Consider the following 21,393-nt stretch of genomic DNA (forward strand, 5'->3'; position numbering starts at 1 on the left):
GCGCGGCGTGGCCGGCGCTCGTCAGCACGTGCCAGCGGAGCGGAGCCGAGCCGTGTCGTGGCACCCGGGCAGCAGTGCTGACAGATGTACTTCTCTTTTTTAAGGCTGGTAGTGAGGGCCCGATACTCCCTGGCAGTAGCCCGAAGCCCGCGCTGTGCACCGGCCCAGCGAAAAAACCCAACCCAGTAAATGAAGGCTCTTGTCAGGTTAAAACGACGAACGAAGAGGTCTGAGAAATGAACGGTGATCCAGGCTGAATTCAGAGGTCCTTCAACCCTCGCAAAATTCGTGCTGTCTTTATTTGTTAAAGCTTCTGTTAGGCAGATACTCCCAGTGGATACAAGGAAAAGAAATATAAAGAAACTGACTAATTTATAGCTGAAATTTAGTGCTGTCAGAATGGCTTTTGCTGCCGGCAGCTTATGAATGAATACAGGGCAAGAAATTAAGGCGTAGCTATTTGGTGCTGCTTTGCCAAAATTGAGAGTGTGCACCAAATTAATTGTGTGAGCCGTTTTAAAAAGGTTGATTTCTTCCAACTGTATGGAGCAGTGACTCATGGAACAGATTGATCAGTGGAAGACCAGGTTTTTCAGCTATGAAACACCTTCACCAGCTGTGTAGATGTCACAGATTTTCTATGAATTTATAACAAGACAGCTATATTTGGTGTCTGGGGATGATCTAGGACACTTAAAAATACAGAAAAAGCTACAGAAAAATTTCCCTTCACAGCTGGATTTTTTTTTTAAAGTTTAAACAGTAGGAGCATTCATGTTTTAGTCCCAAGATGTTTTGTAGTCTAGAAATGCCTTGATCTCATGAGTGTACCAGTATTGTGTAAATGTAAAGCAAGCAGGACATTATTTCAACAATATCAATGTGAAAGTATATCCCTGATTGCATACAGTATAGTCATGGATGGGACATACTGTACCTGTGAAATACACTGGATTGGAATAAAAATTGGACTCCATTTTGCAATATAAGTTTGCATCTATTTCCCACCTCAGGCTTAAAAGAAATCAGGTCATCTCATCTCCACAGAACATAACTTAGGCAGGACTTAAGTAGAACAAGACATGCTTTCCTCAAGCTTTAATCAGCAAGTGCCTGGCTAGGTATCCTGTCCTACAGGCCCTCAGATTAACCTTGGCTGTGTGTTTGTCCTGACGGTACACTCTAAATGGAAAACAAGGAAACCTGTTGCCTCACCTGAGGTTTCCACACCTTCCTTTTATCAGGAGTCTCCTCTTCTGCCACATTAAGTTTTGTATGGCACTTCAGGCAAAGTGGGATGGTCAGCCCTCAGTCTGCTGCTTGCCATGGATGGCTGGTCTATGTTTGCCACGTTTCTTTCCAGACATCTGTATTTTCCAACACCGGGCTCCAAACTGATCACATTATTTAGGAAGGAAGCTCTCTACAATCTGAGTCAGAGGAAATTTCTAGCATCTTATCACAGAAGCCACCATCATGTGCATGTGCTTCCCAAAACCTTCCCAACCAAATCAAATATAGTGTTTCAGGTGGCAAGATTGTGGAGACTTCAGCAGGAAGCATATTATGACTCCTGAAGTAACAAGACACAAAGAGCTTTCTATTTGGGAACCTTTCCTGAATTTAAGCATGCTTAGAGAGAGAACCAAGAACAATATTTTAAAACAAATATAAATATGCAAATCAGCAAGTAACAGAATGGAAAAAACTTCAAAAAGATGATACCTACCATCAAATGTCTAGGTCTTAAATGTAATAAATGATGTTGCTTCTCAGGACAGGATCTTGAAATTAGCAGGAAGGAAGGCTGAAAACACAGTTTGTGCTTCCTTCTGTCCCCAGTTGTTTAGAAAGTTATCCCAGCAACTGGTATTATTAGCCCTTCTAACCTGTTAAGACAGAAACAGCCCCTTCCCCTTCTTTTATTTGTAACTTTTAATGCATTCTCAACAGATGAACACATTCACCTGAAAGGGCCCCCCTTTTTGTACATACATGGCATATCTTACATTGTCACCTCCTTAAAATAAACATTCCATTTGACATAACAAGGAGCCATGAGACATTTTCAAGATGCCATAGCCAAATATCCTTTATTTTATATATATATATTTCTTAGTAACAGTGCAATTTCTGCTCTTAATATTCGAAAGCCACCATATACAATCATTAATGACTTCTCTGGTTAAACAGCCTTTTTTCCTTGTTTTTTTTTTTTTGGAGATGTCAGGCATTTGCTGCAGCACAGCACAGAACATGGAGTTTCTATTTGTGTCCTCTTGCTTTCTTCACCACCTGCAAGTCCCACCAATTCTTTAAGTGCATTCTAAAGCCATTTCCATGTATTTCAAAATTTATAGTAAAACAGAAGAAAATCATTAAGTAACATTAGATTTCTTCTTTAGCTCAGAAAGGTAATGAGACACCACCTCTGCATACCAGTTTCCTGCTGTCTTAGGTTCTCAAACCTCATGACAGGAAACTGTCATTTCACTGATATTTCTGTTGTCTTGAAGCAAAATGACACCATCCAGAGCATGTGAATTATTGTTTTATCTTTTTTCAAAAAAGCAGTGTTTTTATGATTTGTGTTTTATGTTTTTATGCCTAACAATGGAAAAGGTAACTATGAATTCATGGAATAGCTAAATGAAAACTAATTATTAATGGAAAGAAGTCCATTTGAAAACTGAGTAATTATTTCAAAAGGAATTGAAGAAAAAAAAAGTTTGTGAGAGGAATGGATAAAAAAAGTGTCTGGAAAAATGTAAGTAAGTAGAAAATACAATAGGAAGTAAACCTAGCAGACCTCAGAGAGACCTCAAAATTTAACTTCAGAAAAAGTTAAAAGTGAGCATGTGTCATGATGCGGCCAAATTTCAGATCAATAAAGTTTGCAAGAAGCATCATTTTTACAGAAAGTAATTATTTCTCTTCTTCAGGGGTCTGCCTACTACCTCAGAATATGAATTCAGTTTTAGGTTGCTATTTCTGTAAGTATTTTTACTTAGGATTTGTCTCAGCTGATCAGAACAAATGCCATCAGCTTCATAAAATAATGTCAATTATTAAGACATGCCTTAAGTGCCCAAACATCAATGCATGTTTCACAAATGAGGGTACAGAACTGAACAGTCAAAGGTTTTCAAGGACATATATTTGTCCTTGGTATGTTCAAAAATCTCAGATCTGTTTTTGTTTTTTAAGGCTGAGTAATAATGTAAGAAATGTATATATCATCAAATTACTTTGAATAGACAAAGTAATGCAAATATTTATGTACTATTCTGCAAGTGGAAGATTCACAGAGAACTGAACTTGCAGTTTAAATTAATCTCCAAACATATTTTAATACACTGTACAGTATTTTTCAACCAAATACAACCTTTTAGTTAAAATATTTCTACTTTAGGTAGATTAACAGCAAAACTTCATATAGCATGTAATACCTCAATTTATACAGCTTTTTAACCATATTCTTGCAGAATCTTACAAATAATTGAAGAGTCTGCTCCAACTCCATGTAGTTTTTGACACTCGTTAGTTAAAATTAATGAATCCTTTGAATGAATTCCATAGAAATGGTGTTTCCACCAAAAACACCCAAAAGTCTAGAATTACTTCCAGTATTTGTAAAAACTTTCTGCACTGAGCAACCAGCAACAAGCTCAGTCAGCTAAATTAGAAAAGGAACATAAATCCTGGTACTACACCTGTTAGCAAAAATAACTTGGTTTTTTAGAATGTACAGGTAACTTATTAGAAAATCACTTTTTGAGAAGCACAAGCAGGTGAAACCAGGTTTAGAATAACATATTTTCTGGTTTTCTTACTAGAGATTTCTTTTATATATGTGATTTATTTATTAAGTTAATAATATTGCTTTAAGATAATATTAGATTAAGTTTATAAAATCCTTGCTATTTGTCTTTTACCACCAGTGATAAAACTCAGCACTTTATAACAAAGGTAGGATTAAATTCTTCACACTCATTCCGTTTTATTAACTCAGTACCCATCAGGGTACTTTAAAATTCCAATAAAGCAGAATGTGAAAAACATCAGTTAACTCACTGTAATATTGCTTTAAAATTGTTACCACTTTTTAAAAAACCAAGTAAAAATTAGTTTTTATTTCATATATAGTCCCAGTTCATTGTTATGATTTTTCTTACAGATACCATGCAGATTAAATATATTCCTGGGAAATCTTGCCTAATTTATAAATTGTTTTTCCATCTGAAGCTGGGAGTTTCATCACGTACTGTTAAGAAAAAGAAACCAAATTAGTTACAAACCAATATTTAGATTTTCTTTATAAACATTAGATTATCCCAAACTTAACCTGTACATGAATATGTATGTCTGTACATGACACTTAGTATTAAAACTAATGAAATACTTTCCTTCACGCCAGTGTTCAGTTTTAATTGAAGGTGACAGACATTAACTATTTCACAACATAACCTAGCAGTATAAAGAGTGATTAATAAAAAGGTCTTAATAGTCCTCTAGTTATTTCAAGTTTGGTATATTAAACTTTCTAGATATTAAGAAATCAGAGGGAGTAGAGAGCTTGTTGCATTTTCTGAAATGTATAACCTTTACATGGAAAAAAGTCTGTGCTCTTAAATTAAGAATAGATAAACTATTTTTATCTCTTCATCAGCTAGGATGTGAAACAATGACCAAATTATTTATATCCAACCATGGGATAAAGCTTACACATATGCATTGTGCCACACTCTTGCTTACAAGACATTATTTTTGTTCTAAGTAAGAAGAGTAACATTTTTGTTTGAATTAAGAGGCAGTGTCACTCCCAATTGCAGTTATAAAAGTTATGTACTCTCAAAATCCGCAATCCCTAGTATTGAGTGGGTAATTAATGACTGCAGCAGGCAGCATATGGCCATCATTTGCAGTGAGTAAATCACTTGTAAGGTTGTAATATGCCTGTCACATTCATTACTGATGCTGACAAGATGTTCCTTTGGAAAAATGTTTGGAGAAAATTAAGCAAGACAGTGTTATGTCTACAGCTCAAGTCCTCCATAATGAGAACAAAACTTGAGATGCTGCAAGGTCTTAGAATATGTGGAAAGGGCATCAAAGGATATTAAAATCAAATGAGCAAGTACCATGAGTACACAAGCATTTGTATGCTACATGCTCAGAATCAACAGAACCAGTCTTCCTCAACAGATGCCCTTAATTTGAACTGAAAAATAGGCAAAGGTCATGTGATGTTAAGCATTTACTAAAGGTCTGGGCCTAAGCTTGTATTTAAAAATTCAGCAACCTCAAGTGTACCGAAGAGATTGCTTCTCACTTGCTCTGTGCCCAAAAATTCAAGTCTAAAAAACAAATCAAATGTCAAAGGGCACATCTCGTGCTTCCAGGAAACCAAGACACATCTGAATTAAGGGCCTCCAACAGGAGTAGGAGAGTCCTAACAATTATTCTGACTAGCATCTCCTCTAGTTAGTTAACCTTTCTAATAATTTCAAGTAGTCAATACTTCGTGAACAGATACGTGACTGTATCTGCTCTCTCTTCAAAACTAAAATGTGATTTCTGAGAAAAACTGAGTTATTTTTGTTCAGTAAACATAAAAAGGGTGGTTTTGAGAAAACAAACCCTTAAGTCAGTAGCTCACTCAACCAAATTATTTCCTGGACATTGAAAATGAAGACACCCTTGTAAGGAAGACTACCTTTAAAGAAAAAGTTAATTTATCTACTATTTGATCTCAACAGAAAATGCTGTTGCTTGAGCTACTTTGAGAGTGAAAAGAAGGGATAAACAGCCAACAGCACCTCATGCCCTTGATAATCTGGTGGAACAAAATTGGAGAAATGTACAGATCAATGATGTATGTTAATAACCAAGAGTTGAGACACTATTTAAAAGCTGGTGCAGTAAGTACCATGCTGGTGAAGTTTCTATGGCATTATTTCTGCACAAAATAAGCCCAAAGAGAACATTTTCTGAACTTCAGTGATGACCGTACTCATGTAACTCTAGTCTATATTCCTTGAATAAAGAGCAGGTTGTCATTATTATTACAGAAATTCAGTCTCAATTGTTCAGTTAGTACCTACTAGCCATTCTATCAGTAAGATAAACAGAGGGTCTAAGTTGAAAAAAATACACTAATTTCATGTTGTTATTCAGGTTGGTAAATGGTGAAAATCTGCAATGGCTGTAAATTGATGTAATTATTTACTTATAAATAGACAGTCCTGAGTACAGTCATGTATTGTACAGGAAGAAATATTTCCTAAGGCTGAGTAACATTTCCATATGCACATGCCATTACAGAAACAATACTTCATCTTGTTCACTAAGAGTAAAGACACAATGTAAAACCACTAAACTAAATACAGCAGCTCTACTTAGGTATTGTTCTAATCAGTAGTTGCAAAAATTTAGACTGCATGATTTTAACCATCCCTGTAGCACATACACACAAAAATATACAAAATATTTAGCATGGGTAGAAACTTAAATGTAAACCCATAAAATGCTACATACATGCATATTTAGGTATGAATTTCAGAAAACACAAGAAGGTATAAATGCTAGCATTAGTAATGTATTCTATGGTATGTTTTAAATAAAAATTTAAAGGGATATGCATTGTGGTAATCTGAGCTCTAAGAATTCAAATACTTAGTAAAATATTTTCTAAAAGTTTTTGAATACTGTACAACCATTCTGTATATTACTCTATTTTAATTTGTCTGATGGACAGCTACTGCAAAAAATTACATTTTCTTCCCCTAGAAAATAATGCACTAAAATAATATGAGAAATAATGCATAGAACATCAAAATAAAAATGACCCTCCTTCCACCCTTCATCCACAACTTACACACTTTTCCTTCTTTTTCCAGCTTTTTCAAGTGGACTAGGAGGTTATGTTCTGCTGCTGGAAGTAAATTCTCAGGGATTTCCTAATGGGAACAAAAAATATGCATTTTGTGTTTGTTTAAATATCCATCAACTATTTTTTCAATATATGGAACCCATGGTTTATTACCACAGATCTCCCTCTTCTGAATTGGTATAGGGACTTTCAGTTAGTTATGTAACAGCAGGAAAGTAAGATGAGTAAATCAACTTTACACCAGTTAAAAGAGCAGTTGAACAACACATTTTTGTTTACTTTGCTCGGTTTTTTGCATTATACATTTGTGTGACGAAAACTTTGGCCAGCACTCCTCTTCTGAGCCTGGTTTGCCCTGGGTTTTCAGTGTAGCTGAGTATTTTAAAAGACAAATTTATAATGCATTTCTCCAATTTCTCCACAGATAACTATCCCTTCTACTCCATTACAACATTTGCATAGGTTTACATATGCTGTAGCAATTAGTATCTGTGAGAAAATAATAAAAAAATGTAACAGCTTCAGGAGGGCAAAATATTTCTTACAATTCTTCAATGCTCATTATGTAAAATGCAGTAACACCTGTAGCCCGGAAAAGTTGTGGATACCCCATCCCTAGAAGGGTTCCGTGACAAGGTGGATGGGGCTTTAGGCAAGCCAGTCTTGTGGAAGGTGTCTCTGCCCATGGCAGGAGAGATGGAAATTGCTGACCTTTAAAGTCCCTTCCAACCTAAGCTATTCTATGATTGTATGATGACTGCTCAATATCCTCCTCTCCAGATCTACCATACTAAAGGTAAAGCTCCTTTTGTCCTTTTTGAAAATTAAAAAGTTCTTCAAATAATATGTATGGCAGGAAAAGTCACTAGAAAACTCGTTAAAAAATTGTGAGCCTTGAGCATACTTTGAAAGCATATATTTTTTTTTTTTTTACTATAAAACTGTAATAGTACTGAAAAAATTCTTATATAGGCAGAACAAGTGGTTTGTGATTTACAGAAACAGAAGAATGGCTCTATACTTAAAACCTAGTTCATCAGGCAGGAGAACTCTAGAAGCTGAATGGCCATAGGTAATGGTACATCAGCACTGCAAAATGTTCAGAGTGATGCAGACATTCTTTTGGAAAATGGGTATCAGCAGAACCACGAAAAATGAGCTGTGAAGCTGTTACAGACCTGTTCCCAAGCCACAGACATTGACAACTTTGACATTTTCCTCCAAAGCAGAAATACTGTATCCCTTATCTCTACTTGTTAGGAGGGTAATCCCACACCACAGGGAAAAATTGACGAGGTTACATGAAGGATGATGAAGTAGCAACAAAATACTGTTACACCAGTCTAAAGACACATACAAGCTATCCAACATTTGAGCTGCAATATCCTTCTTTGTGCTGTGGAACTGCAGTTTACCGGTAATCTCCTGCAGACTGATAAATCAAGAACACGAAGTTTTCAACCATTCTTCAGGAGACCCCAAACACACTTTGGGAAATCCACAACCAACAGTCATGTCATACTTTTCACTTTGAACCAAGTACTACAATTTAGTCTTATGAAACTGTGCCTAAGACTCAGATAGTTAAACAAGTTTCTAAGAATCATGTGGGCCTCACTCCAATTAAGTGCTTAAACAAGACAATTTCAAGGCACAGTCATAATTGAACCCTGAACAGGCAGAAATATTTTTTATTCCTTTTAAAGAGCCACCATGATTTTCATTTTCACTACTCAAAGACTGTTACTGTTACACACAAGTTTTATGAACCTAACCTCAATTTTCTTTAGTTTGATCTAAAAACTGTTCATCAACAATTACCTTGTATATCATCTTTACAAGCTCCGAGGATGTATATGATTTCCCAGTATTGTTCTGGAAAACATTTAGAATTTGCTGTTCACGTGCAAGTCGGTGAGAAATGTAGTTCTGGATTCTAGTATTTGCATCACGTACTACTGGGCCATGACCTAAAAATCAAAACACATGTACCAGAGCACTATTACTTACATTTGTAATTAAGTATGCTATTGAATAATTGAAACATTCTTATGTAAACTCTAGTAGATTTAAAAGCCATGAGAAAAAGATCTGAATGTCTGTATTACAGTCTGCATCTGCAAAGCATTAAGATGGAAAGGAAGAATTAGGATATTAAAAGTCTGAACAGGGAAAAGGGACTACTTCAGATGGAATAAGACTACTTTAGGCCATTAGAAAAAAGGAAAGGAGTTCACTGCTGAAGAGATTTAAAAGATGAGATTCAGATTACTGTATTATCTCTGCCTGTCTTCCTCTCCCCAAAGGATATTGACACTAATGTTTTAAATGGATACTGGCCTTTGAACAATAATGGTTGATGCAAAAGACTCTGTACTACTGTCCTGTTGGGGTAAGCACCAAGGTGACACCTTTAATTGTGACAGGAACTTTTCCTAAACAAACCTTCAAAACTGATTCACACACTGTATTTTATGTCTTTAAAAGCACTGTCGTGAGTATGATTAAAAAATTAATAGAAAACAAATAAGTGAGGCAGTTGGAATGTGTCAGGGCAGGAAAAATGGAAGGCACAGGGAAAGCTATAGGTGGATCATTTTATGTCTGGCTGGTTAACAAGCAAAACATATTTTTTCCTAGACTGACTGTGGCACATCAGAAATGTTCAACTTACTTAAAGGTCTTTGAATCACATTATGAAAAGGCTTAATTGGTAAAGCACTAACCTTTATGAAAAATCAAATGCTGTCTCACAGAACATTAAAATGACAGAAAAAATATTGTTCAGCCATGAGAGCTACATGCATAGAAACTAAACTTATTGTGTTACTTATAGAGGAATTGACTTGCACAAACATTCATCACATGCTTTTTACATTGCTATAAAATATAAAGTTTCCTATTTCTTTGTCTGTACAACTCACCTGAAGTAGCAGCAGCAACTTTCATCTCTGCTCTTTGCGTGTAAACTCTAAGTAATTTATAAAATTAGCAGAAAAGAAACTACTGTAAAAAACCATAGCTTTCTTTTTGAAGTTACTTGGTATCATCAAAATCAGTTTCTTTTGATATTCTCTAATGATTAAAAAAATCACTATATTCTTTACTTGTACTTTTGGGTTTACTGATTAAATGGGTTTTTAATTTTTAAGCTTTTAAAAATCAAAGCTTATTTTGCCTGACGACAGGCAGCTTATAGAAAAAAGAGCAACTGATTTTTCATGTTTTGAACTAAAGTGTCAAAGAAATCTATCCTCCTGTAAGTCAAAATATTTATACATCTCAACTTACTAACTTCAGCATGTTTGAAATTACTAAGTATACATTGAAACTTATCTTGTTTAAGTAAGTCTTATAAATACAAGATATGTAATGTGTAAACATAAAGCTATACTGGCATATGCATTTATATTTAATGATTTCAAACATATTTAATATGAAGCTATTTTTCCTTACTTAAAAACATTTTTAGAAAAAACATAGTAAGATATACAAAGCAAAGACTGTAACTTTAACTGTGCATTCCTGTATTCTCTAATGACGGAAGTCTCACTGAAGTAATCAAAATTGAGGGTTGCACATGGAATCACAAGGCATTCTTAAAACCTGGCCCTACTCTTCCAAGTGATTTAATTGACTTAGACTACAGGACCAATGTCAGAACTCGAAATGGAACCCACATTTTGCAAAGTTAAAGGGACTTCATCTATATTACATCATCTGATCCGTAGCTGTTTTGTATGCATATATGTACATGAAAATGATTTCAGAAAGCCTGGAACTAAATCCAGATGTGGAACTTTCCCATCTATCATTTTTCAGGGACAGTGATTTATTTATTAATGTATAAATGGATTAATACCCGAATAAAAGTAAAATGTTTCTGAGCATATGAAAAGCACTCTCAAAATATGACTCTTTCCATTAATTCAGCTTTCATTTCAGACAGATTCATATTATTTCCTCATAACACATTGTGAAGTGTGAGATTCTTTTACTTTAAATTACAGCACAAATGACAGAAATGAAGAAAACAATTGGGTCATGAAATCTTTCACGAATTCCTAATTCTGGTACCATTTTTTTTCTGTATTACCAAGGTAAATTGTTTGTTATTACAGGATGGGGAGCCCTCTGCTGACTAAAATGCCCCTTTCTTGTCCCAAAGATTCTCATCAAATATTATCTGTAAGAAGATATCATGAGTGTTGTGCCCAAATCATTCCCACATTAAATTAAAAAAGAAATGTAGACGGGGAAGGATTCACAAAATTCACCTACTCTCAGGTAGCCAGCAGTCAGTTTGTTACAAAAATTTGTGCAATTCTGAGGTACCACATGAGTGCTAAAGCATTGGTGGTGGAAACAGTTCAAGAACTATGAAGACCTAATACTGCAGCACAGAGTGACTGGCTTATGTAGAATATATTGGTAAAGCAAACTACTTCTGCTGTATTTATACCCAACAGTACCACCAATTGTTCTGATTGGGCAATAGCACTTTTTGCACAACTGCACATACATTTTGTGGTGCATGGATGAAAAAATAAAGTCAGCTCCAAACCATCTTAACACTTAGCTATCATCACTGAAAATGCATGATTAGACTGGCTTCCTAATTGCAAGTCCAGTAAGAACACAGTTAAAACAGTAGCAAACACAAATAAAGAGCACTGATGTTCAGTCTTGGTGAATGTGTAATCCAGATACAAAACCATTAGAAGAGAGTGAAATACAACAGATAAAATTGGTAAACCAAACAGAATTTGATATATACGGGGTTTTGGAAGGCAGAAATTCAGTTAGAAGAACAGCCTGCGTTTTGCAGGTATTAAGAAAGAAAGAAAGAAAAACATTTGGCTGAGATTCTGGAGGCTATAATTTGTTAGTTTTGATGGTTAGTTAAGTCAGTTAAGTTGGTTAGTTAAGACAGTTTAGTCAATAAATATGACCAAGTCACTATTCTGTCTACATCAATCTCCACATCTATGGAATATGTAAGAATGCTTTTCTTAAACAGCATTTTTATGCTGAGATCTTAAAGGACACATACTTCAAAAGGCTATTTTAAGAGTGAACACAAGAGAGTAGGCTAAACATAGATGGCTAATGGAAAAAGGCACAACTGAGAACATAGATACAGTGGCTTGGAATGACAAGTTGAAGATGAAACAGAAAAAGTCAGAAAAAATCCTGAGATGTAGCTCTGAAAAAGCAAATGAGGAGCTTAAAGTGTAGTTACATAATGAATCCTTAAAATGTAGTCTTGTCAAACAGACATGTGGTATATATGAAAAGTAAATTCATTCCCAATGTTTGAAGGAGAGAGAGGAAAAGAATTAAAGGAAATCCATAGACTGAATGAATAGACATCTTATTTTTAGAACATTTTTGGTCTCCTGGTTCTTGTCATTTACTAAGATTACCACTTTACAGTTCTGCAGCTTTCCAAGATGAATTTGTGATTAATCTGTACTGCAAAGGACACACAACTCTCAAAAAAACATTACCAAGTTACTCACATGGACAGTGTATGTGGGGATGAAAAGGAACAAAAGAACTACTCTTATTTTTTCTTCCAGGATAGCATTCAAGCACAGGGATAGGGTAATATAAGAAAATTACATCTGCTGTAGAATTCCAACAGTGAAAGACTATGGTCCCTGGAGTCTTTGGGCACAGAAAGACAAGACCCACCCTGAAATAGAGAAATTTAAGAAAGGAAAGATACCTTTCACTGAGAATTTTCAAGTTTTGCAAACCACCATGACAAAGTCAGCTTAGCTTACTGCTTATTAAATTGAATTGTTACATCCAGAGTGATGTTTGATTGTAATAATAGTTCTAAAATTCTTACAGGAGATATTTAAAAATTACACAGTAAAAGAGAGCAGTTAAAACCAAAACCACTTACCTGGGTAAATCAAATCTGGTTTCATTTCTAACAACTTTTTCAAAGTTTTCATGTAGTCAGACAGATCTTCTATTACTGTTGTTCCTTCCCCTAAAATACAGTCACCTGAAAATACAGCATTTTCTTCTTCTAGATGTAAAATCATATGATCATCAGTGTGTCCTGGTGTATATAAAACTCTGTTCAAAGAACAAAAAAGTATATGTTTTTCATACAGCATATATACCTCATTTTTGAAGCCAGAACAAATGATGGTGAAATAATACAGTTGCAAAGCAGCCAATATCAATAACAAGAAAACACTGACCAAAAAAGGCTAAAAGTTGATGCAAACAGGTATCACTTGGCCTGATCCCAATCCATTTTCTTATACCATTTAGAAAACACCCATCATCTCTAGCATGCATTTACTTACATGATACACCATAATACAAGTGCATTAAAGGAGCTGACTAGCCATGCAGAATTTCTGTTATAGAGGGCAATATTCTGAAGCTTTAAAAAATAAAATTGACATGTTATTTCCAGACTGAAACATCTGAAGTTCTTGACATACACATTGTACTTTGGAAGGAGGATAAGGATGATATCCTTCATTTAGAAATGAACTATGAACTTCTGAATCCGACCCAGATAAAGTTAAGCCTCCAAAAATGTATTTTTCTTTGAAAGCCCCATTGCACAGTGGAGCACAGCTGTTAAATACAGAGAACCATGGTCTTTCAGCTGTTCTATGTGCAGGTCATTAAACACCTGCATGGTAAAGATTAAGGACCCACAGCCTGGACAAGCAGTGTATTAGCATGCAGCAAAGGGACAGTGGGTATGTATATAGTATATGGTAACCCAATCTGCCAAGGAGCTTCAAGGGGTGGCCTTTCATGATGACTTCTGACAAGCAGAAAGGTCTTATGCTGAGGCTGATGCAGACTGAAAATAACACAACTCCAATCAGCATCACTGCTGATATTCATTAGAACCTTCTCGTTAATGGCAGGTGCATCAAAGCATTGATCAGGAACTGACAGATCTGGTGCCAACTGAGGTGTACAGGGCAAGGCTAAACAGCTCCCAACCAAGCTGATGCAGGCTGGGAGACCACAAGTGCAGCATCATCTGATGCAATGACTTCGAGCTCCTACTAAATACTGAGCTCAGGAGAAAGCAGGTGAGCCATCGCCCTGTGGAGGCAACATCAAAATCAAGTTGATGGGCTCACCTTTGGGACATGGTATCCTTCAGTTCTTGATGAAATTTCACCAGGAAGCCAAACCACTAACATGAAAAAATAGCAGAAAGAGAACACCAGACAGTGTGTGGAGAGGTGCTGCCAGCACGTCTTTCCCCCTTGCTGTGGCACACCTTGAAAACCTGACAGTTGCTAACTAAAATTTAACATGCAGATACTGCTGGTTTGGAACCAGTGGTGGGTCTAGGAGTATCCTTGAAGTGGTTACAGAATTAATCCAGGTGAGAATACCTGCTTTGAATCAACCATAAAGTTTGGCTGCATTACCCCTGATACAACCCACCATAGGGGCTTTGATGTTTGTCATAAATTCTCTTCAGAATCAACAAGGACACCAGACTATGTGTCTGGGAACTCCCATACTTAGCCCACTATTTGATCGCAGAAGTGTTAAGGCTAAGCAGCCCTTCACTCTGAGGACACACTTCAACAAGCTCCCAACTGTCGCAACAAACTTCTCATGGGTGTTGGCTACAAGCCCTGTATTTTTACAACACCACTCAACCAGCTCCCAACTCCCACACCAGCATAGCCAGCCTGTTGGAGCTCTCCAGGCTCCAAGCTGGGGTGGGGGACTGGTGGAGGCACTGTGAATCTGAAGGCAGAAAAGGCAGTTGGCTCTGGACCATGTTGTTCCACGTCCAGGGGACTCTCCCTGCCAATCACAACTTCCCTGTTGCAAGTCAGAATATCCGAGACAAAACATGCCTATGCCAGGTCCTCCACAATCCCAAACTTCAAAATGTGCTAATCCTTGACTTACTTGGATTGAAATAAAAAAAATTATTTTCCATCTCCAAATTTTTGTCCAAACATGGGCCACTTAGGTAGTGAAAGGTCTTCAGTATGCAATATGAGATGCTTTTTACTTCTGTTTTTACACTAATAAAATAAAATGCTTTTGGACAAAACATAGCCCTTTTTTATTTTTAATGTTTTTTTCCTTGCAATCAACCAAGTGACATATTCTACAAGCAGGAGATAGTTCCCATCTAAAATGAAGAAAACAAGCAAATTTTGTCCTTATAAGAGTAGTGCCTTGTTAGTGAAAGGAGTCTGAAAACAGAACAGACAGACCTTTTTATTGTGTGTGTGTGCGCTTCCATGAGGCACAGTAGTTTTCTGTTTCACACTCATTCAGACTAACATTATAGACAGTATACACCACGGAAAGAAGTCCTCCAAAACTGGCACCCTACAAGAACCTCACAGGTTTAGGGTCCAAAATGCAACATTTTAAGCATTAAATATTTTAGAGTCTCCTAAGGATATATTTTTAAAGTAAAAAGAAAGGCATGCTAAATAATCCAGCCAGACTACTACAGACTTCCTCAATTTTAAAAGTAACTAATTATGTAAGAGTGATGAGAAAGTATGGAAAATCCTATTTGATTTTCCTGCAGAAACGGTTTTTCTAGGGAAATATTGTTAATTTCTCTGCTGAGTCTAAAGACAAAATCCAAAGGCTAATTTCTGATAATTCTCATTCATAAAAACAATGTCTTTGTATTAACAACATATCCTGCTGGACCATGATAAGAAGTCTACATGCCTAAGTGCTGAAAAGATTAGATGTATGGATTGGCAAACATTAGAAAATAGGATGCATGTACATGTCAGAATTTTGAAGAAAAAAGAACTTGAAGAAATTAATGGTTACCTGAGCGTGGCTCCCTCTGTCTCTACAACATCTCCATCTTTAAGATAAAAATATTTATGTCCTCCTTCTATTGTTTCTTCAGAGTGAGGAACACGAGGGAGCTTAGATATACGGTATTCCGAGTCTAATATTTAAGGAAAGCAGAGAAAATGATGTTTTGAGTTTGTCACTAACAAAGGTAATTGCACAGACAGGTTACTTTTTGAATAAGTACTATTAATTATCACATGGTATGAATAGAAAACTAGAAACAACAAATTCTGTAAAGTAACTTTATATTTGTAGAGCAGCCATATTCCAGAGCCGAAACCACTAAACAGTGAAAGTCACTGATCCTGAAAACAGCACTTTGTACCAGTGACAAATTCGAAGTTGGAAAAAACCCACAAATGAAATTAATAAAGATCAGTAATTATTATATTTTACAAATATTCCTTCTTGATTCATGAGCCAATTCCCCCAAGTTTTTATGATGCCACTAAGATTTCGGCCCTCATATTTTGCTTTATGATTCACAGAAACATTACTCAACGCTTGCCTAAAATTTGATGAAGACTTTTTGACCTGCAACTTCTCTCAGCCTTTATCATTCTGAACAGTGCACAAAATGCAAACACCTGGCTGGAACAGCTACAATAGCAACCCAGAAAGGCACTCATATCCCTTGCTAGTCTTTACAACCACATTGATAGGCTGGCAAGCCCAAAATCCTCACCAAGACACCAATTGTTTTCAGTAGTGCCCAGGCTTCATTGCCGATAAGCACCTGGCAACTTTACAAAATTAAGTCTGTGACAAAGCTGGTGACAAAGTCCAACAATGTTAAGAATTACCACATTATCCACACTGCTTATTCTCTTCTCAGACACCAACACAGAAATGTCTCTTACTGTTTATCAACATGGAATACCCATTTTTAGATCAGACTTTACTTGCACCCTGCCCTACTGCTTTCCCCTCATGCTCTGAGGCCTATGAATTTGTCAGCAACTACTAATGGACTCCTGTAAGGAATCCCAAAGTTATGTATGTTTCTTTTAACAATTCAAGCTATTTGTTTTAACAGAGGTGAAAATAACAATAAATTTATCATTGCTGCCCAAGTAAAACAGAAGCCATATCAAGTTTTTCTCACATCTCTTAGTACCATGCTGATAGCATCTAAGTTTTCCTTATTCAAACATAAGAAACATTCACTATAAAAGTATGCACAGATATTGAAGAAAACCTGTAGTACTACAACTATTACATTCAGATTATTCATTGCACTCAATCTACACACTGCAGCAGAATCATGAAAGTGCATGTAGTTTATCCAGCAATTCCAGAAGAATAATCCAATTGATTTGCACAGAAGCATTTGGTTAATGATTTTCTTGCCATGTATTAAACATTTTCAGCAATATTTGAAATCTCTGGCCTACCACTTGGAATGTTTTTGCAGATATCAGGTATTCCACCAGTATGATCACGATGCCAGTGTGTCACTAAAATTTCTTGAATGGCGATGTTGAACTCTGACAGTGCCTGCTTTAAACAGCTGATATATTCAGGAATAGCTGGCTCTCCAGTGTCAATAAGGACTCTCCTACACAGGGAGGGAGAGACACACACCAGAAAATAAAGAGTGTTTATATGACAGCCCAGTAATATTATTAAAATAAGCAAACATATAGAAATTTAGCAATAATGGATGTCTCCATACCCAGACAACACCTTTTGCCTCCTGGCATTCCACCCCCGCAGCGTAACAACTTAAAAAGTGGAATAAGCAATAAACGCAGGCCATACATTTCCAACTCCGCGACAAGCGGCAGAAGCCACCGTTTAGCACCTGAGGCACAGGCCCACTTCCCTCACCGAATTCCCGGCCTCGGCCCAAGGATCGCCCGGACCAGACTTCATACCCACCACCCGCCCAAGGTGCCTCCGGGCACTACCTCCTCAAACGCAACGCTGTACGGTTTCTTTCCCCTTTTCAGCGCTGACTAAGGGATTTGGGAACAGGCCGGTAGCGGCCTCTCGAGCTGGAGGCAGCACACGGCCCCGGGGCAGCGGAGCCTGCTCCGCCGTGCCCTGCCCCGCTCTCCGAGCAGGCACGGTACCTGTGCCCGGAGCCCACCAGGTAGGTGTTGGTGCCCTGCAGGGTCATGGGCCCCGGGTTGCAGCCCAGCACCCGCACCACCCGCGACGAGAGCCGCTCGATGCGCGGCAGCAGCGACACCATCTCTGCAGCGAGCAGCCCCGAACCCCCGGCTCCTCTTCCCTCACGATGCCGCAGGACGGAAGCCTCTGTGGCAGGGCGGAAGGTGCAGCGGCCGGCCCCGGGAGGCGGAGCTCGGCCACAGAGGCTTCCGCCCGCCTGTGGGGAGGCTCCTTCCGTTCCTCGGAACGTGGGGCGTGCCGGGCCGGGTGTGCTCTAGAACCCGGCTCCTGACGGTAGACGCTGTGGTGATGCAGTCGGATAAAGTTCTCCCGTGTGGAGTCGGCCAGTTCTCGGTGGAGTTCAGTTCTCCGTGCCGGCTCGGAGCCTCGCTGCTGCCCAGTGAGAAGCATGTCCGTGCCCTGCTGGGTTTCTTCAGAGAAGTTTGTTGTAAGAGACAGATGCACTTTCTCTGTATCCCAGGAACGCGCCTACATAAAGAGGATGAAGGAGCTGCGTATGGACCCGCACGGCACATAGGAGCTATCTAGGATTCAGCATTTGTAATAAAACTGGAGAGCTGCTGGAGAATGTCCAGCAAAAGGCCCCTAAGGGACTGGAGCATCTCTTTTGTGAGGAAAAGCTGAAAGAGCTGGGGCTGTCCAGCCTGGAGAAGAACAGGCTCAGGAAAATCTCATCATTGTAAAAACCTGAGGAGAGGGTGTGTAGGGGGCAGAGCCAGGCTCTGGCACAGGGCAATTGCCTCAGGTCCTGTCATGGTGCCCAGTGCCAGCACCAGAGGCAATGGGCACAAACTGGAGGGCAGGATGTTCACTCTTAGCATCAGCAAACACGTTCACTGTGTGAGTGACCAAGAGCTGGCACAGGGGGCCCAGGGGTTGTGGAGTTTGCGTCCTTGATGATGCTCAAAACTAATCTGGACATGGTCCTGGGCATCTGGCTCTAGGTGTCCCTGTTTGAGCTGGGAGCTCCAAACATGAACCCCAGTGTCCCTCCCCAGCTCAGCCGTGCTGTGACTTTGTGAAACTGTGTCACTGTCATCCAAGTAGAAATAATGTGTTTGCAAGCAGCATTCATTGTAGATCCTGCAAGGTGCTGAGATTTATCTGTTTGACTTTGCAGGGTCTCTTCTGAAACCTCTGATTAATTGTCTTTCAAGTGACATTGGTAAAGAAAATAAGGCAGACTTGTTCTCCCCTAAACTACATATAAATGAAGAATAAACATAATTTAACAAAAAATAAAAGCTGGTGATTTTACTGCAGGTAAATTTGCTAATATTAGAATTTCAAATGTTATCTGATTGTTTTATACTTAACATAGAATCTCATATATTACCTGTTATAAGGTGATCATAGCATATAAAACCACAGCCAGAAACTGTACCACTGATGCTGGCAATCAGTATATTTAGGCCTTCAAGCCAATTTCCTTGATTTTTTGATAAATCTTTACTTATTTTAGATGCCAATTACTTATTTGAAATATAACCCATTACATTTATTTTTTGTTTTCCTGCTCATTAAAGCATGAACTACAGACAACAGAAGGGATGTTTCAGGTCAAAGGAAAGAAGCTTTTATGTGTGCAGGGATGTTGTTGACATAATCAAGAAAACCCCATACATAATAGTCTAGTCTCTCCCCATAAAATTTGCCTGTATGCTCTTTTGTAAGAAACTGTGACTAGACCTGAATTTAACTAATCCTGAGGTACCCTCTTATGCTATTTTTGTAGCATATTTGTATAGCTATTGGTACATTCAACCCATTTTCAGTCTTCAGGTAAAGTTTAATTTAGTGATTAGAAATAGCTACTACCTAAGCCAAGTTGTATATTTAAATGGTTTTCTATTTTAAAGAAAATTCTGAATGTTTAGAGAAGGTTTCCAAAATTACGTTATTTTATATGTCATTGATGACTCAGTTAGGTGGCATTATTTTTAACATCACAAGATCTTTTTTTTTTTTTCCTCCCCTCAAATAAAGAATTGTTTGGGGAGCTGTAGACTTGTTCTCCAAGGAATACTTGTCACTACTCCTGCTGTCCTGTAGTAAAGCATTTTCTGATGTTAGGCAGGAGCTGTGAATTTGTTTTATCTCTAGGTGGCAGCAATGGTGCCTTTGGAGAACGAAGTACAGGTTCTTTGATCATCTCTACTTCCTGCACAATCTGTTTAAAAAAAATCTCTTGTTTCTCTTATAATACAGAGGTTAATAGGCATGTAGTGAAAGTCCTGCTATTATGCTCTGATGTGATACAGGAAAAATAAATGTATACCCTCAAGTTCTTTTGGTTCTCTGTTTTGCATTGTTAAATTTTTGAGGGGAAAAATGTTCTGAAGCAGGTAAGCTACCAGTAAAAAAAACAAAACCAGCTGAGTTTCCTAAATAATAAATAAATAAATAAACCTAAAATTAGATTGTTTGTGATATACAATGATTAATTTTGTAACAACTATGAGATACACAAGGCATAGACTATTTCTTCTGAAAATCTAGCAAGGTTCAAATTTTTAGCACACAGAAAATCCTTGAGTATTGGCACTTGGATTTTTTTTTCACATTTTAAGTGTAAATGTTGAGGATAAATGCCTCTCCAGTGTGGCTGTGTAATAGCTTAGTAGAATATTAAGCATGTAATTGTACAATAATTAGTCCTAATCAATTGAACAGCAGATAGAAAATGTCTTGAGAGACTTATCTTCAGAGCCATTGGCACATGAATATCTCAAGGTGATTTTAAAATTGATTTACAGGAAATTTATAGAATTTTCCTTTCTGTTTCATTATATTTTTATTTTTTTTTATCTGGTACAGAGATAGGTAAAAAGACCTTAAACCAAAAAGAAGTGAAGCAGATTTTGCACAGAGAAAGGCCATGGGCTGCAAGATTCCTGCATGGAGGGGCAACACTGTGTAGAAAATGTGAAATAGTCAGATCAGCAGGTTTGTGGGAGCTGATTTGGGAGGATGATGAAGGGCCTGGGGAATTTCCATAGTAAAGAAAATCTGAAAGAGCTGGTACTGTCCAGCCTGGAGAAAAGAAGCCTCATCAATGCCTATAAATACTTTAAGGGTCCTTCCTACCACATTTGGAAGCAAATGAAAGGATAAATACCATAGGAGATTTGTCACAATTCAGAATTGTTCTTTCTTTGATGCCAAGTCTAACCAGAAAACAAATAAATCATCCAGCCAGTAATTGATCTTGTGGGTTGCTTGATTTACAGTCCAAGAATCCTGCATGCAAACTTTGCCCGTCCCTCTGTGCCACAGAGTTTTGTAATGTTTTTTTTATTATAACAAAGGTCATAGCAGTGAGTTTGTGGACTGTTTAGGACTAGGATGTGTCCAAAGTGTAAGGGAGAAGCAGGAAGGCACACAAAAAATGATAGGGGTTGATATCATGTTTGTTATGAAGACACTGAGGATTGTAACTCCTGTTCTAAGAGCTAGAAAATCTACAGACTGAGGGTGAGCATCATCCTGTGCAGCAGAGTCACAGAGACAGG

General features: G+C 37.6%; 1 protein-coding gene across 1 annotated transcript; it reads right to left on the reverse strand.

Annotated features, from left to right (window-relative positions):
- Positions 1–2,585: 2,585 nt before the first annotated feature.
- LACTB2 (lactamase beta 2) lies at positions 2,586–18,054 on the reverse strand. The gene is made up of 7 exons (XM_009085913.4): positions 17,821–18,054; positions 17,140–17,303; positions 15,716–15,839; positions 12,807–12,985; positions 8,714–8,862; positions 6,878–6,959; positions 2,586–4,264 (listed from the first exon to the last, which is right to left on the reverse strand). Exons 1-7 carry the CDS (start codon positions 17,940–17,942, stop codon positions 4,221–4,223), a joined length of 864 nt encoding a protein of 287 aa, XP_009084161.1. The 5' UTR covers positions 17,943–18,054; the 3' UTR covers positions 2,586–4,220.
- Positions 18,055–21,393: the final 3,339 nt, after the last annotated feature.

This window comes from Serinus canaria, chromosome 2, assembly GCF_022539315.1.
Source record: "Serinus canaria isolate serCan28SL12 chromosome 2, serCan2020, whole genome shotgun sequence".
Lineage (NCBI taxonomy): Eukaryota > Metazoa > Chordata > Aves > Passeriformes > Fringillidae > Serinus > Serinus canaria.

Bases quoted from the DNA above. Each gene is read 5' to 3' on its own strand.
- LACTB2 (XM_009085913.4), bottom strand. From the start codon at position 17,942: ATGGTGTCGCTGCTGCCGCGCATCGAGCGGCTCTCGTCGCGGGTGGTG. The intron at 6,960-8,713 runs GTAATTGTTGAT...TGTTCCCATTAG, and splicing joins TTGTAAAGATGATATACAAG to GAAATCCCTGAGAATTTACT. The intron at 4,265-6,877 runs GTAAGTTGTGGA...TTTTCTTAACAG, and splicing joins GGAAAAAGAAGGAAAAGTGT to TACGTGATGAAACTCCCAGC.